Source organism: Gekko japonicus, unplaced genomic scaffold, assembly GCF_001447785.1.
Source record: "Gekko japonicus isolate JY-2015 unplaced genomic scaffold, Gekko_japonicus_V1.1 scaffold409, whole genome shotgun sequence".
Taxonomy (NCBI): Eukaryota; Metazoa; Chordata; class Lepidosauria; order Squamata; family Gekkonidae; genus Gekko; species Gekko japonicus.
Window position 1 is genome coordinate 242,330 of NW_015161963.1, and position 18,025 is coordinate 260,354.

The following is an 18,025-nucleotide window of genomic DNA, read 5'->3' on the forward strand; positions in this document are numbered from 1 at the left end:
CCCGCTGGAGCAGGCTCAGGGCCATTAAGCCAAATAAGCACATGTCTAGGGCACCAAGGGAAGGGGGGCACCACAGAGCGTTTTTTGCTTATATTGCATACTGCTATTTAGTGTTAAATAAGTAAACTTTTTTATTTTTTGTATATGTGTGAGTTTGTGTGCACTTGGATGTCATGGTGACCTCTGGTGATTAACCCCTACTAGGGGCCTGGAAAACAATAGAATGGGAAGGACTAGAGATCTCTTCAAGAAAACTGGAGAAATCAAGGGATCGTTCCATGCAAAGCTGGCCATGATAAAGGACAAAATAGGTAGGGACCTAACAGAAGCAGAAGAGATTAGGAAAAGATGGCAAGAATACACAGAAGAACTATACAAGAAGGACCTCAGTGACCTTGACAACCACGATGGTGTAATCACTGACCTCGAACCAGACATCCTGGAATGCAAAGTCAAACGGGCCTTAGAAAGCATTACTAACAACAAAGCTAGTGGAGGAGATGGCATCCCAGCTGAGCTATTCAAAGTCAAAAGATGGTGCTGTTAAAGTGCTGCACTCAATTTGCCAGCAAATTTGGAAAACACAGCAGTGGCCACAGGATTGGAAAAGGTCAGTATACATTCCAGTCCCAACGAAGGGCAATGGCAAGGAATGTTCAAACTATTGCACAGTTGCACTCATTTCACACACTAGCTTCATCAGTACGTGGATAGAGAACTGCCAGAAGTACAAGCTGGGTTTCAAAGAGGTAGAGGAACTAGGGATCAAATTGCCAACATTCGCTGGATTATGGAGAAAGCAATGGAGTACCAGAAAAACATCTACTTCTGCTTCATTGACTACGCTCAAGCCTTTGATTGTGTGGATCACAACAAACTATGGCAGGTCCTTAAAGAGATGGGAGTACCAGACCACCTCACATGTCTTGGATATGCAACAACCTCAGATACGCAGATGATACTACTCTAATGGCAGAAAGTGAAGAGGACCTCAAGAGCTTCTTGCTCAGGGTAAAAGAGGAGAGCGCAAGGGTTGGCTTGAAAGTCAACATCAAAAAAACTAAGATCATGGCATCCGACCCCATAATTCCTTGGCAAATAGAAGGAGAAGTCATGGAAACAGTGACAGACCTCACGTTCCTGGGATCCAAGATCACTGCAGATGGTGACTGCAGCCATGAAATTAAAAGATGCCTGTTCCTTAGAGGAAAGCGATGGCAAACCTAGACAGCATATTAAAAAGTAGAGACATCACCCTGCCAACAAAAGTCCGTATGGTCAAAGCAATGGTATTCCCAGTAGTACTGTATGGCTGCAAGAGTTGGACTATAAGGAAGGCCGAGCGCCGAAGAATAGATTCTTTTGAATTATGGTGCTGGAGAAGACTCTTGAGAGTCCCCTGGCAAGGAGATCAAATCAGTCAATCCTAAAAGAAATCAACCTTGACTGTTCCCTGGAAGGCCAGATATTGAAGCTGAAGCTCAAATACTTTGGCCACCAAATGAGAAGGGAGCACTCACTGGAGAAGACCCTGATGCTGGGTAAGATTGAAGGTCAAAGAAGAAGGGGACGGCAAAGGATGAGATGGTTAGACAGTGTTATCAAGGCAACGAACATGAAATTAAGCAAACTCCAGAGCATGACAGAAGACAGGAGGGCCTGGCGTGATGTGGTCCATGGGGTCATGAAGAGTTGGACTCTACTGTGCGATTGAACAACAGGGGGCCTGGAGGATATTCAGAGAGGTAGCTGCATAAAGCCTGCCCCCTCCTCCTGCCTCTGGTATTTTAAGAAGGTCTCCCATCCAAATCCTTGCCAGAAGGTCTCCCATCCAAATCCTTGCTTAGCTTCTGAGATCTGATGAGATCAGGCTTGCCTGGGATATCCAGATTAGGGTGATAAATAAACATTTTAAAAATATATTTAAACTATATTTAAAAGTTTTTAAAATATAGGGGTGGGGTCTGGCCTGGAAGAAAACTAAAGTTTTAATCTCTTATTTCACCTTCAGCATTTACTGAGTCAATGTCTTGTCAGTTAAGCAACGGAAGGGCCAAGGGGCACCATTGTTGGGCTTTGTTTATGGCATTTAGTTGGCCTTAATCCAGCCTTGCAAGGAATAGAAAGTCTCTCAGTAGTCATTACTTTTGTCTCCTTGATGTTCTGCTGTAATCCTGCTTTGGCACTTTCTTCTTCAGCTGTCATCAGTCGTTATTTCAAATCTTCACTGATTTCTGCCAGTAATGTGGTGTCAGTTGCAGATCTCAAAATGCTAATGTTCCCTCTACCAGCTTTCACTCCACCTTCATCTAAATGGAATCCAGTTTTCCTTATGATATGTTTTGCATGTTGATTGAACATATAGGAAGATAATATGCATCCTTGTCTGACACATTGCTGATTGGAAACCATTCTGTTTCTCCATATTCTGTTCTAATAGTAGTACAAGTTATACAACAAAACAATCATATGTTGTGGCACACCCATTTGTATTAAAACCAACCATAGCTTTTCATGATCCACACAATTAAACTTTTTGCTGTAATCTATAAAAGACAAACTGATTTTCTTCTGAAATTCTCTGGTATTCTCCAGTAACCATTGTAAATTTGCAATATAATAATGTAACTTTAATTTAAGAACACTCCCAGTTTTCTGGTTCTCATGGCTGTGAAGGTATATTTGAAAGTGCAGAGAAGGCCTGGAAAAGTCTCAGAAGTTTGACAAGATTTCCAGAGTTCTGATGTTGTCTCAGTACCCAGCAAAGCTCTTTGATTAGCTGATGCAAGGTAGTAAAACTGCAGAATAATTTATAGACAGTGAGAGAAATACTGGAAATTAGCTTAATTCGTGCAATGGATCTGGATCACAGGATTAAGTGTTTTTGGAGGTTTCTTGACACAGAAAGTAGTGTTGCTTTTCCAGGTTTGTCACAGTTGCAGTCTTCCTAGTCTGTCTTTGAATATCTCGTTAAAGGAAGCAAAAATGCTTTATTGTCCTGCTCTTGCATGCACCCAGCCAGTCCTTTCAGTTCATGAACAGCCCAAGTCCCCTTGGTCATTAGCATCTATTGAGCTGGTTCTTTCCCTGTTTACAGATGGCTGTGCCTTCCCATTGGTGATACGCAGGACCTAACCATTTACCCTTTTCTAGTTAAAAGGTTATTAGGCTGCTCCTGCGAGGAATCCGAGGTGTAGCTGCACCGCTGTGTTTTCCAAATCAAACGTCTTAACACATATTTTTTCAGATACTTTAGAGTCTGTTCATTACTTCTTTTCTGAATGCCTAATGTACAGTAAATTGCTGCATTTTTGCCATTTTGCTGTATGTATGTTTATGTGTGCAAGGGGAGACATACAAATTCTTCATTTGCCATTTGGAACCCACCTGTCACTGAATGAGTGAGTCACTTTGGCAAGCCTTAGCATTGTCAGTTCAGGCAGAAGATATTTAAGTGTTTAAAACTGAAACACTTTTTCACATTGTATTGTGCAAAAGAAGCTTAGCTTTCACATTGAGCTCATCTGGGCCATGGGGATATCTTAGTGTATTATGCATGTGAAAGAAGGTTAATCCATGTAACCTAAGTCCTAGATACCTCGATTTAACTGGCAGGCAGCATTGTGTCAGAACTTAGAAGCTGTGCTGATGTGATTTTATAAGTCTCCATGTTAGGGCTGTTTATACGAAGCTGTAACTGGGGAAGAAGGCTTGGGAGGACAGTGCTTTTTAGTGTATGTGGAGGGAAATAGTCATGTCTAGAAACTTGTGCTAAAAAAAAGTTGCAGAAGCGGAGTTCGGATTCCCAGCAACATTTTGTTCTTTAGCACAATCAGCATGTCTAGTGATTTACATAGTACAGTAACTGGAAGAAAGATCTTTGCTCACAAAGACTGGCAGTCTAAATGTGTTTGACTGTTGGGGGTGGGTGGAAGAAGATGATGGGGGGGGGAGTGAGGGACCAGGGTCACAGTCTGGGTAGGTAGATTGCAACAAAGAGGACATGTTTTGGTAGCTGGGCTATAAATTAAGGGCATAGCTTTTTGATATTTTTATTTATTTATTTATTGCATTTATATCCCACCCATCCCATAAACGGGCTCAGGACGGGTCACAGCATTTCAATAAATACAATAAATTCCTATTGGCTCTGGTGTGTTACTTGTACAAGTAGTGGGAAAATGTTTAAAAAGGACCTTTCCTTTTGACAATGACAAGCAGTGATAGCTTATTGTTTGATGGTAATAACTTCTTGCATTTCCTTCAACATCTGAACAAGATGCATATTGAATGATAAAGCAAATTTATGTAGGTTACCTATTCTATTAAAATTTATGTGCCTGATTAATTAAATTCAATATGGGTTGATGGCCTTTAGGTCAGATGCTTGGGTTTTATAGCTTAGGTGCAATGTATGTTGTTCAGTATTTCACCATTCTATTCACCTGGATAGATTGCCTGTCCTGAGTCCTAACCTCGGGCCATAAGGTTCCTGGTTGGAATCCTGGATCATCTGAAACAGTGATGATTTTGCTTATTTGAAATAAAACATAGTGATCTGCTGGGGTATCTGTCTTTGGTAATCAAGTGCTATAAATAGTTGCATTGAGAAAACAAAGCAGTTAAGTGTTTGGTATCTTTAAATGTAATTCTTCCACATTTAGGTGGGAGAATTCTTCAGTGTAAAATGATGATCAGTGTTATACTCTATTAATTGCTAAAACATTAGGAAGAGTTACCCTGTTGGGTTAATTTTTTTGATAATTGTAGAACTGGACAAAGATTTATAATCTGGATTTAATGGAAGGCTGCTCTGCTATAATATTCTGTATCTCTTTTCTCTCCTGTTCAGGGCTTATTCCCTTGTGGATTCCAGCCAAGTGTCTACGTTCCTAATTTCCATTCTCCTTATAGTTTATGGCAGCTTCAGGTAAGAATATTTTGTTCTGTCTGTCATCTGTCTCTTCATCTTTATCCAACCCTTCCTCCAAGGAACTAAGAGCAGTATGCCTGGCTTATCTTTCTTTCATTTTATCCTCACAATGGCTTTATGAGTTAGTTTTCTGTCTCCCGAAATACTAGAATTTGAGGGCATCCAGTGAAGCTGAAGGGCAGTAGATTCAGGACGTACAAAAGGAAATACTTTACACAGTGAATTATTAAAATGTGGAATTTGCTGCCAGAGGATCTGGTGATTAGGGATGGGGACAAACTGGGAAAATGGAGGTTCGTCCCAGTTTGTGGTTCGTGAAGTCCCATGAACCGGGACGAGCCTCGCCCACTTTGCGAACCGGTTTGGGTTTGTGAGGTTTGTGGATCTTCCCTCCCTCCTTTCTGCTGGCGGCAGCTCCCCGATGCCTGCAGAATTGGGGGGGGGGAATCTTCCAAAAGCCATTCAAAGGGAGTGTTCCCTTTAGATGGCTTTTGCAAGTCATTTCAGCAATCCCTTTTGCTCCCCCCGCTTCCGAGCAAGGGGAGCAAGAGGGATAACTGAAATTTAAAGGGAGCCTGTAAATGCCTTCTCAGTTGACTCGCTGCAGTCTCTTTAAATGCTTTCTCCAAGCCCCAGTGCCAGCGTGTCTCCTGACGCAAACCACATGAACCCACCTGGGAGGTTCGTGGGGGCTTGTAAGGGCGGGATGGCACGAACTGAGGTTCATGAACTAGAAACCAGGCTCAGTTTGTGATGAATTTCTGTTGGTAATTTGGTTCATGCCCATCCCTAGTAGTGATGGCCACAGGCATAGACAACTTTAAAAGGGAATTAGACACATTGGTGGAGGACAGGTCTGTGAGTGGCTACTTGCCATGGTGACTAAAGGGAACCTCCACATTCAGAGACAGTAAACCTCTACCAGTGCCAGGAGCAACATCATGGAAGGTCTTGACCTATATGCCCAGTTGTTGGACCTCCAGAGGAACTGGTTGACTGCCATGTGAGATAGGATGTTGGAGCAAATGGACCACTGGTCTGACCCAGCACGGCTCCTCTTATGTTCTTAAGGGCAGCATATCAGAAGGTGGTGGTCATGGCCAAGTGATCCAAAGTGACCTTTAAACCAGAAGTAGGGAAGGCCTTCTGAACACATATGTGACAGGCAATCTAGAACAGAAAGTATAGAACAAAGTAGTAGATCCCAGGAACAGGCCCAGCAGAGTGTGCACAAGGAAGATCATTTCCTTGAACATGATGGAAACAGTAATCCAACTGAAACCACTTGGAAGAGCAAAATTCTATGCTGTGAGGTTCAGTGTTAGCGTCTGAATGTAGAATTTTTGGTCTATATGTAGAATTCATTAAGCAGCTCATAACAGCTCTTATTCTCTGATGTTCTTCAGTAAAGAGATTTTTTGAGAGCAATGGATGAAAACATTCACTGCTCTGAATGAAAGTCTGTTTACCTGTATAAAGTTGATTCATAACCCAAAATTGCCATAGAGAGATGTTTTGATTTGAGGAGACTGTTCTAGGGCTTGGGAAGATGTATCAGAGCTTGTTGTAGGATGATGTGTGGTAGCTGCTGTGGTAGCAAATACCAAGTGGCAAATGGGCACAGGTAGCTCATAACAGCAGAAATCCAGAGACCAGATTTACTCCATTGGAAATAATGGCCTTTTAAAATTTAATGGTCCCAGATGGACTGTAGACCTGGCTGCCAGAGTTTTGATTGATTGACTGGATTCATTAGGTTTCTATACCACCCTCCCCGCAAGTGGGCTCAGGGCGGTGCACAGTATATTCATATAAAATACACATAAATACATTAAACAATGTAAAACCAAAATCCATAAAACCTAATATCTGACACCCCCAGTTTACATCAGCATTGGGGTGGGGAGAGGGTGAAAAGCAGTTAAAAGCTGGGTAGTTATTAAAACTGCTAAGAAGCTGTTAAAAAACTGTTGCTGTCCTCAACCATATGCTTGGTGGAATGTCTCTGCCTAGCAGGCCCTGCAGAATTGTAACAAGTCCCGCAGAGCCCTGATGTTCGTAGGCAGAGAGTTCCACCATGTTGGCCCTGGCTCTGGTTGAGGACAGCCAGACACTCTTTGGGCCTGGGACTTCCAATAGGTGTTAGTTAGATACTGACCTTGGATTTGTTCAGCTTTTTACATATCCAAGTATCTAGTTTGTACTATGTGGACCCAGTTCTTTCTCTCTGGGTGAAAATATTGTTCTGTATTCTGCTCTCTTTTGGCACACAGTCTTATCTAATGGTTGATGGAAGGTTATGTTTAAATGAAAGAAGGGATTGTTGTGCTTGATGGCAATTTGGCCTAGGTGGCGCTGTGTCAAAAAACAACAAACCGCTCTGTTGCTTACCTACGATACCATTTGGGCCACCTTTTAGCAATACTATATAATGTGCAAAGTGTTGATTGAAGGATAATACACTGTAATATATTAAGCTATTATAGGAATTAGAAACTTGAACAGTTTATTTTTTGTTGTTGCTGCACATAGATCCCTTAATATGGACTTTGAGAATCAAGACAAAGAAAAGGACAGCAACAGCTCAGCTGGGCCTTTCAATGGCAACAGCACAAATAACAGTAAGTCTAAGAGAAATATTTGGTTAGGCAAGAGGGGATGCAGTACTTGGGGTTCACCTGTCTTGCAGGCTTGTGACCACGAATGGCCGGTTCTTCCATGACACTGAATATGGTTTTCCTGCACAAACCCTACTGAAATGTAGCTGTGAAACCAGCATACAATTGTGCCTCTTCTGTACTGTAGCCAGTTTTATTCTTTGCTGCAAAACTGGTAACTCTTTTTGCTTTACCTTTAAAACGGCTGTCCTGAAAATTAAGCACAGCAGCGTGTATGCTAATAAAAATGATTTAACTTCAGTGGCCATAAATAATAGGTGAAATTCTCTAGAGACGTTATTCTTCATTGGTGCCTGCAGTCTGAAGTCTGTTTGAAACTGGCTTAAGAATCAATTCTAAGGAGGGATAAACATTTACCTAACTTTGTAGCCCACCCTGCAGGCATGTTTATCTTTTTAAATGAAAGAAAGAGAGCACTCCTTAACAGATAAAAATGAAAAACCAACCTGGACATAAACATTTTACAGTTTTGGTGAAAGGTACTCAAGCTTTCTTGGATCTGTATTAAGGAAAGCAAAAATCTAAAGTGAAGGGTCAAACTAAATTTATTTAGAGTCCATTGACCAAATCACAAATGACTTTAAAAAGCAACTCTATGGCTATTAGGAGGCTGTGGCACGGTACAAGGAAATGGGGTTAATCCTTTTCACCAATGCTGTATTAAAACCATTCCACCCTGAACTATAGTTAGGAACAGAAAACAGGCAAAAGCAGGTTACTTGCTGTTTTTCCCTAATGGGGACAATTCTAGGGAGTTGGTGACTAGCTCAGGGAGAGCAGTGTTTGGGGGAGAGGGAGGTAACTCATCTCTTGCCCTGCCTTGCTCTATATCCACTCCCTTTTCCCTGCCTTCTAGGGTTAAAAAACTTTCAGATTTGCTTTGTCCTAAACTTCAGTTGTAAGGGTAAAGAACACCAAGAAAGAAAGAATGTGCTTGTCAGTCACTAAATGCCAAAAAATAAGTGTTTTCTGTTGTGTACATTCTGCAGGTATCCAGACTATTGATTCAACACAGGCGCTGTTCCTTCCAATTGGTGCATCTGTTTCTCTCCTAGTAATGTTCTTCTTCTTTGACTCAGTTCAGGTTGTCTTTACCATATGCACAGCAGGTAACTGCCTTCTCTTAACACTTATCGGTCTTGACATAAGGACTAGGATTCTTGTTGTAAGTTTAGTAGCAAAAGTTATTTTTTATTCTGTAATTTTCCCATAGTGATATCAGATAAAGTTATGCGGATGGCAAAAACTCATCAGCAGTTTTAGATGTTAAATTGCTAGAACTAATTTAAATATTTCTCAAAGTAAATGGCAAAATTGTGGTGATAGAGAACCCAGCCTTTGGTTGGGCGGTCATGCAGCTAAAAGAATGTGACTGGCTAATTGGTTAAGTGATTAAGGTGATTCCCGTCTTTTCGTTGTAGAATATTTCCATTCTGTTGGTTAACAAAGTAAAAATGAAAAACTTTTCACTAATGGTTTACTCATGAATGCTCTGTTATACCCATGAAATTGATACTGCAGTAAATGTCCAGTCATTCAGTAGCTTTCGGAATAAATATATTTTATACTGCCATAAGGAGTTGCTGGCCAATAATGAAATTATTCCATATGAAGAAATGCAGACAAAAAAGAAACAACAAATATATTTCAATATTTACCTCAAATGGTTCTTCTTGTCCCAACAGAGAAGTAGTAGAATCTTAAGGGATGGAACTAGATGTGAAAATTTTGTTCTAGTCTTAAAAAAAAATTCTTACTGTCTGATACAGTCTGATTGCTGTCAGCCTGAAATGTTCGTTTAAAAGTGGCAAAAAGATTTCCAGCATCTCTTAAATCTCTCAGAACTGTTCATGACTCTTTTATGAACTTATAAAGGATTCTTTTTCTTGGTAAAGCGAGAACTGTGGGGAAAACCCTCCTTGTCAAGTCATCTGACAGCATGGTCATTCCTGTGCTGTTGCTCAATGCTGGAGGTTCAAACAATGATGAAAACAACCATGATGTTATGAGCATGGAAAGAATCTGTTTCATTGGAGTGGGAAGAATGTTTGAGTGTTAATTCACAGATTAGAATTGTTGACGTGTAAATTAATGGAGCTGCAGTGGCTCAAGTGGTTAAGACGCTGAACTGCAGGCTGTGGAAGGTCAGTAGTTCAGCAGTTTGAGACCCGGGTGCTGCAAGACAGGGTGAGCTCCCGTCTCTAGTTCCAGCTCCTGCCAACCTAGCAGTTCGAAAGCAAGAAATTGCAAGTAGATAAATAGGTACCACTTTGGTGGGAAGGTAACAGCATTCCGTGCACCTTGGTGTTTAGTCATGCCGGCCACATGACCACGGAAACGTCTTCGGACAGCGCTGGCTCTTCGGCTTTGAAACGGAGATGAGCACCGCAACCCTAGAGTCGGATTCGACTGGCTTTCGAGCAAGGGAACCTTTACCTTTACTAAATTAATGTTATTTACGCAGCACACTGTGAAAAAGCTGTTATGTGAAACAGAAGTATAGGCAATTTCCGTAGTGTGTATGCATACATATTTATTACTTGTTGAAGAAACACTACTCACTGCAAAACAGCAGTCTAAATATATTTTCATAATACTACATCATGGTTGTTTTCATCATTGTTTGCATCTGTCCCGTGATCTCTCTGTTGTTTCTGCAATGCTGGGGGTTGGCAAGTCCCCACAAGTTGACCAGCTGGCCCATCTCCTAATTTGTACCTATTAACCCCCCAGTGTCTGCAGCTATCTCAGAGCATTAAGTATAAACCTTTGAGTCTACGTAGCCATCAGTGAACCTGAACATTTACCTTTCCTTTCGTGGGAAAATACAGCCTGTCCTTCTGGTTGAAATGATTTACTTTTATAAGGTGGGGAAAGACCAGAGGAGGTAATCTGTGTGAGGAAGGGGAGTATTTCTAAGGGTCACTCGTTCAGTAGAATGAGGTGGTAGTAGAATGTACTGCATTGCTTGAGGATCCAGGGGTTGGATGCCAACTGGACCTTTGCATTAAAGCCCTCTATGCAAATAGAAATCAAGAACAGCAGGGAGAAAGATTCCATCTTCTTGCTTTCCTTTTTTTTTTAGTTGCAAAGAGTTTTTTTAACACAGGGAAGCATTCCAAAGCAGGACCATCAACCTGCAGTCTGGAGTGATTCAGAATTCTTCCACTTTGTTCCCACATTCTCTTGCATGTATGAATTAGCCCCAAGGGAATACAGGAAAGAAGCACTCCTTTCTGGTGTTGATTGTTAACCAGCAACCAGTATAAGGCAGGTCAAAAAAATGAATCCCTATTTAGAGACACGAGCACTGTTACCAAAAATAAGCAATGCGTATCACTTTCTAAAATAGTAATACTGTTAAATTAAATATTTAAGATACTTAAAAGTATATCCTCTGAAGTTGTATGAAAGTTCTGTTCAGTCATAACTTAGGATATTCTTTGTGCTTACAACAAATTAGTATGTACTTTTATTTAGGAAGTATTTAATTAAAAAGATTGATTTAAGTCAATTAGTTTTTCCCCTTGATCAAGTCATCTATCTCAGTAACACTTCTGAGTATGCATCAAAGTGTTGGGCTGTAAGATTCTTTTGACTGAGTGACAATCATAATAGTGCACCTATTCTGTGCTCTAATTAGTATATATATATTGATTTCAACAAAGTCTGAGTTTGCTTCTCCAGTTAGTGCTGAAGTTTTGTCTGTGTGTAATCTTTTGTGTAGATTGGTATTTTCCCATGAATTGGAAGATTTATGTTTGTCTCTGCAGTAGGATTTTAGTTCAAGTTGACCCTCTTAACACAGGTGGTGTGTGTAAAGCAGGGACAGGTGACTCAGACAATGAGCAGAGTCCTCTAGGAAGTTCTCCTGCACGAGCTGCACTTAAATGAACAGGAGCCACAGAGGAATATAGAGGCTTGCACTCAGTGCAATATTTGCAAGCATTTAAACTGTGCACATGGAAATCAAAGTCTCTCCAACTTGGCGTACTGTGTTTTTGGCTCTGTTGCAAAAATTTGGCATTTCAGAACTGCTTCATAGCAAGACTTAAATGCTGTGGGGTATTTGGTCTTCCAATGCTGCCTTAAACGTCCCGTGTATTTCCAGTTTGATCCATGATTATAATTTACCGGTGACGATTCATGTGCGCTGTAGATGTTCCTTGGCAAAGTATATAAAGCAAAAGCCTTTAAGAGGTTTCAAAACTAGCACTGCCTATTGTTAACATTTATTTTCTCTGGTGTACTTGCAATACTGAAAGTGGATCTGTACTAATTCTGTTTTTTTTTCCCCTCTCCACTTCTCTAGTCCTTGCAACAATAGCCTTTGCTTTCCTTCTGCTCCCAATGTGCCAGTATTTAACACGACCCTGTTCACCTCAAAACAAGTAAGGAGTTTCTTTTCATCTGTGTACTGCAAAGACTCTCTTATTTCAAAAAGCCGGGACTGTGGTGGTTGTACAGCTTTGGCTCTGAAAGCAAGTTCAGGCAGAGGAAGCAGAAGTGAATCAGGCCATTGCTTTCTGCGCTTCTGTTTTACTATGCAAAGTAGGGCCTGTGGGGCTTAACTTGTGCTTACATCTGTGAGCTTTCATTAGGGCTGGCTGAAGCCATTCTTGAGGCATTCTAGATGCCTGTAGAGTCAGAACTCTCTGGCTTGTCTCCATGGGGCACAATTTGCTGTCTGGCACAAGCACCACTGGAAGTGGACAGGAAGTATGCAAGGGATGCTAGTGCTCTTCTCCAGTTCCTCTTTGCTTCAGGAGCAATGCTGAGAAGAACTTCCCAGCAGATGTTGCCGTGTGGGTTGTCTGTTTCCCATTGTGTTGCCTTTAGTGATGCCCAGAACCCACTGTCTGGGACAGCTGCTTCCCCTTGTCTTATGGTAGGCAATCCGCCAGAGATCCATGATCTCCACTGCGCATAGTGTAACGGAAGAAGGGGAGGAGTGCAGCTCATTTGTCTGTCTGTTTTTTGTGCTTCTGTAACATTAGAATTGCGCGATGTTGCTAAAAGTCAGACACAAGTAGTGTCACCTATTGCCTGTTTCGGCCTGGGGAACACATTACAGTGCCAGCAGATTGAAAGAAGCACAATAGGGATGCTTCTCTCTAAACACATTTGGTCATCCTTTTAGTTGAAATTGGATTGTGTGATAGGGAGAGAACTTGTAAAGCTGAGCCTAGGTCATTAGCTCTTTCAAATACCCAGGTATTTCCAATACTACAGTAAGCGTGGGACCATTGCCAAACTTATGTGACAGCTGGATAGAATGCTGCATTCTGAAAAGCCCTTGTGAGCAGAAGGCCATATTATAAAACTGTCCCCCAAGTTGGCATGAGTGGCTTGAACCCTTTTTAGAGAAGGCCCAAGGACAGTCAAACTAAACCATTTCTTCTCAAACTAGACTCTAGGCAGATCAGTAAGAATTGAGCAGAACCTTGAGCTTTAGTATTTTTTCCCATGACAGAGATCTTGTCACTTCTGCATTATGTACTCTAAAGTTTATTAATCTTTTCCAAATAAGATTTGGAGATTCTCTTGTCTCTCCCCCCCCCCTTTCATTTAATGGAGCCCCTTAAATCTTCTCACTAACATGGTGTGATTTTTTGTCCCCTTCCTCTCCAGGATTTCCTTTGGCTGCTGTGGACGTTTCACTGCCGCTGAGCTGCTCTCCTTCTCTCTCTCTGTTATGCTTGTCCTTATTTGGGTCTTAACTGGTCATTGGCTTCTCATGGATGGTAAGTGGCAGATATGTGAGTTGTGGTGGTCGGTCATATGACTGACTAGGTGAAAATGGGTTGCTAAATCTGCTCAGAATTGACTCTCCATTTCCTGTAGCAGAGCATATTGCATAATGTGGTAATTTCAAAATTGAAATGTCCAAAAGTGTAAATGTGCTGCAGGAAAAACATATGAACAAAATCCTCTTGTGTGGCTCAAAGAAAACATCCCTGGTGATCTTGAGCAGGTCTCCGGAGAGGAGGGATACACATTTTCCAAATAAATAAAACCCTTTGGAGAGGCTGACTGTCGCATCTTTATACGAATCACTGGCCCAGTTAAGCGTGGGACCATTGGTTTCCAGTCAGTCTCCTATTGGAGGGGGCACTTCTGCCACATTTTATTTTATTTTTTATTTATTTTTGTATTTATACCCCGCCCTCCCCGCAAACGGGCTGAGGGCGGCTTACAAGAGGGCAATATATGCCCATGTCTCTGTGGGTTGTGACTGGATCCTTTATTTGCTTCTGATGAATCCTGGAGTAGCATTATCTGCCCTTAAAAGGCTGCCTTTTACATTCTCAGCAGAACGACTGCTGTGAGTTGCCTCCATCCATTCAGGAGGCAGGTTCAGATTGAGGCTCATCCAGGAGGTGGACTTCTGGCAGATAAATGAGGTGTTCTAATGAAGGGCTGTTTTGTATGTTACAATATGACACATGGAGACCCTTCTCCCTTTAGGAATAAGCGTACACCCTAAGATTTTGAAGTGTGGTGTGATGCATGTTCTGTTGTGAGTATACTTCTGCATGGCTGGTTGGGAGCGTGGCTGCCCTCCTCAGTGGTGCTGTTGAATAGATAAACTTCACATGCAAAGGGTAAAAAGTGATCACACACAAAGCTGCCTTATACTGAATCAGACCCTTGGTTCATCAAGGTCATTATTGTCTACCCAGACTGGCAGCAGCTCTCCAAGATCTCAGGTTAGAAGTCTTTCACATCTCTGGTCCTTTTAACTGGAGATGCTGGGGATTGAACCTGGGACTTTCTGCATGCAAAACAGAGGCTCTACCACTGAATCACAGCCCCTCCGTCCTCTGTGTGAATTACAAGTATGTTGAGTACATAATTCCTCTGCCCCAAGTGGGGCTATCAGTCTTTGTAGGAAACTGCAAGATGTGTAGGGTTTTAAGAGCTCCTTATATAACTTCTGGCTGTCCAGAAGATGAAAGGATACCCTCTGGAGTAGAAACTCTGGCCAGTTTGTGAAAAGGTCTTTTAGTACTGCTTCTCTTCAACCACTGGCAGTAGAGCAAGGACTGGGGGGGAGCAATGTTCCCTCTAAGCTGTGGAGTCTTGTGAGCAAGAATTCTACCTTGTGAGCTACTGGCATTAAAGTGGTGAGCCAGCGATTATGCTGCTGCATACATTAGTTTGCTCTGGAGCCCTCTTTCCTGAGCAGAGACAAAAATGTGTGAGCCGGAGGGTAGAGAATTGTGAGCTAGCTCACACTAACTCAGTTTAGAGGGAACACTGGGGGGGAGGGCTGGTTACTTGACTGTGAAGGAAGGTTTATTCTTCAGTATGGTATTTGGCTTGAGCTGTTGGGAAGGGCTAGTGAACCAGGTATGTCAAATAGTCATAGCAGGTATGACATACCAGCCAGCTGATCTATTATGGATAGGCTGTTTATTTTTTCAAGTGACAAAAGGATTTGCTTTCCGTGAGTGGGAAAATGAATGGTATCTCTTCATTAGTTAATGTTCATGTCTTTCTGGTCTGACAGATGGCGATCAGCCTCCTTATAAATATCTAGCAACATACAATTCCTGTATACACGTTTGAGTGTGTGTTGTTAATATCCAATATGGCCATATATAGCTGTTCATTGTATCAAGCCTCAGTCGTACAGTCTTCAGTTCCCTGATTATTTGAGCAATTTATATAAACAAGACAGGTGTGATGCTAGTTGGGTGGGCAGATGTCTTGAAGGACCTTGTGTTTGGTTAGCCAGTTTGGTGTAGTGGTTAAGTGCGCAGACTCTAATCTGGGAGAACCGGGTTTGATTCCCCACTCCTCCACATGCACCTGGCTGGATGACCTTGGGCAAGCCGTAGTTCTGATAAGAGCTGTTCTTGAAAAAGAGCAGTTTCTGTCAAGAGCTCTCTCAGCCCCCACCTACCTCACAGGGTGTCTGTTGTGGAGAGGGGAAGGGAAAGGAGTTTGTAAGCCGCTCCGAGACACCTTTGGGTAGTGAAGAGCGGGGTATAAATCCAATCTCTTCTTCTTCTTCTCTTGTGTTTCCCACTTTCGATGGGGTTCAGCTAACACTTGCTGACTCAGTTAAGGGCCTTAGGGTTATACTGGATCCAGCATCACTCCATTGAGTTGGCCGATCTTGAGTCCCCCACTTTGAGTTGGCCAATCTGGTGACCTGGATTCATGCCATAGTACCTCTGTAGACTAATGCACTGTACATAGGTTTCCTCTTTAAGTCTGTTTGGAGAGTCCAGCTAGTTCAAAATGTTGCAGCTAGGTAATTATTGGGAGCCAGGAGGAACATGCACATCACTCCCATTCTGCAGTCACTCCATTGGTTGCCCATTTCTTACCAGGCTCAGTTCAAGGTATTGACTATCACATACAAAGCTCTTTTGTGGCCTTGGCCCCTCTTATCTGCAGGACCACCTCTCTCCCTATGATCTGCCATGCCAACTTTGCTCATCCCAGCAGGGCCTTGTGGAGTACCATCCTGCAAATAGGCAAAATTGGTAACCACCTGAACTTGTGTATTCCCTGTTGTGGCCCCCGCCTAATGGAAATGGCCTCCCTGATGAGGCTAGGACGGCTCCCACTCTCCTGGCTTCCCCCAAACTCTGCAAAATGCAACTATTCAAGAGGGCTTTTGCACAGGTAGATAGAACTGTACTGGAATGAAATGGTCACAGAGTTGCTTTGGTAAAGGGATAGGGACTGTGACCTTAAACCAACGTATTGCTACCTAACTCTGTAAGTATGTTCCGGAGTGGGTAATTTTTATACCACTTAATGTATCATGTTTAAAAGCTCATGCTCCGCCCCCCTCCGCTCTGTTTGTTTTCAGGTTTCTGTATTCCAAACCCTATTGTGTTGCTCATTGGAGGCCCATCCTGTTGATTGTGCTTGATTTACACTGTATAATCTGTTCTGAGTCTCAGTGAGAAAGGTGGAGTTTAGATAACCAAATAGTCATAAGCAATAATAATATAGTCCTTGTCAGCAGTGCAGGTTTTTGCAGGGACACTTAAACAATGGAGTTGCTGGTGACGGGGCCTGACTGCCACACCCAAAGTGGTATTGACACGGCTCTCACCATATCACTCTTATATTCACGAGTAGGCAAAAAGCTAGACGGTAACGCTCAGGGGGCTCGATACGGCCAGGAGTCTCTGCTGGGTTGCTCTGTTGAAATACATGGGAACTGTTTTGGTTGCATAGATTGCAATGCAATGCCTTACTTTCCAAATGGCAAAACAGTCATTTCTTGAGAAGGGGAGCATAATTTTGAGGAGGTTACCAAGGAGGAGAATGAAGTTTGAAACTAATTTTGAAAGGGCTGAGGCAGGAATCATCTTTATGACAATTAAGGGTTTGTGTGACTTTATGAAATGAAGCATTAATCTCCAGAAAAATGAGTTAATTTTCCCAGGCTTGTGGTAAAACTGAGCACCTCAAGATAAACAGGTCTGAGCTAATATTGGCACAGACTTTGAGCTAAAGCTCTTGAAAGGACAGAATTTTCACGTCTGTTTGCTGTTCTGCTTCATTGAAAGACAATGAAGTTTGTGTAGCAAGTGGCTAAGGCCACACCTTTTTCTCTGGTGCTTCTGCATCAGGTGATTTGGCCTTCACTTGATATACCAACAATTAAGTATTTTACTTGCCAGTTCTGTTTTATTTGAGCCTTGAGTAATTCTCTTGTGTGTGACCATTTCTGATCTCACTGGCAAGGTTGACTGAACTCATCATGTTTTAAATGAAAGCTAACTGCCCCACACAGTGACATTGGTGCTGTGTAATTGGGTATTTCTACACCATCATGTTGAAATAGAGCAAAGAGGCGGAACGAAAACAAATCACTAATTCCAAGAGGAAGGAGACTGAGAATGCTAGTATCTTGGCTTATCTCCAGGCATCCTTGACTGTTTGACTTGGTAGCACTTTGATCCATGTGGATGAATCTGTATGGAGAAACTATATACTTTCTAACATGGGAACTGCAGAGTTTCCTCTGCTGCATGCACAGTGAAACTGACACACTGAGTGTTTTTCCTAATGTGTATTTGTGGTGAAAGTCTTGTTTGCAACCAAACATTAGTAGTGGTCATAAAATTTTATATAGAGCTTTCGTGTGTTCGTAGTATTTCATATGTAATCAGTACAACCACCATCCTATAAGTTAGGTCGTATTTACTGCAGTCACACTGCAAGTTTGGGGGTTGAATTGGAAAGAGATTGGCATGCTTTAGGCCAAGAGGAGACTTGAACCAAGGTGTCTTATCTGCTGAGTTTTTGTTTGTTCACAGCTCAGCTGCTCTTCAGTCTCCACTGTTGATTTACCATTGCATTCTTTCTTGTCAACTGAAAGGATGGGGAAGAAATTCCTCGCCCCCTCGCTCAAATGTTTAACTTAGTGCTAAGACGGCTT

General features: G+C 42.1%; 1 protein-coding gene across 1 annotated transcript in view; it reads left to right on the forward strand.

The window, feature by feature from the left end:
- The window catches only part of SPPL3 (signal peptide peptidase like 3), a 65,508-nt gene that overhangs the window by 41,086 nt on the left and 6,397 nt on the right, over nt 1–18,025 (forward strand). Inside the window, exons 2-6 of the mRNA XM_015429590.1 lie at nt 4,853–4,930; nt 7,466–7,554; nt 8,601–8,720; nt 11,924–12,002; nt 13,243–13,355. Of these exons, the coding sequence (XP_015285076.1) occupies nt 4,853–4,930; nt 7,466–7,554; nt 8,601–8,720; nt 11,924–12,002; nt 13,243–13,355 (479 nt within the window). The remainder of the gene's footprint in view (nt 1–4,852; nt 4,931–7,465; nt 7,555–8,600; nt 8,721–11,923; nt 12,003–13,242; nt 13,356–18,025) is intronic.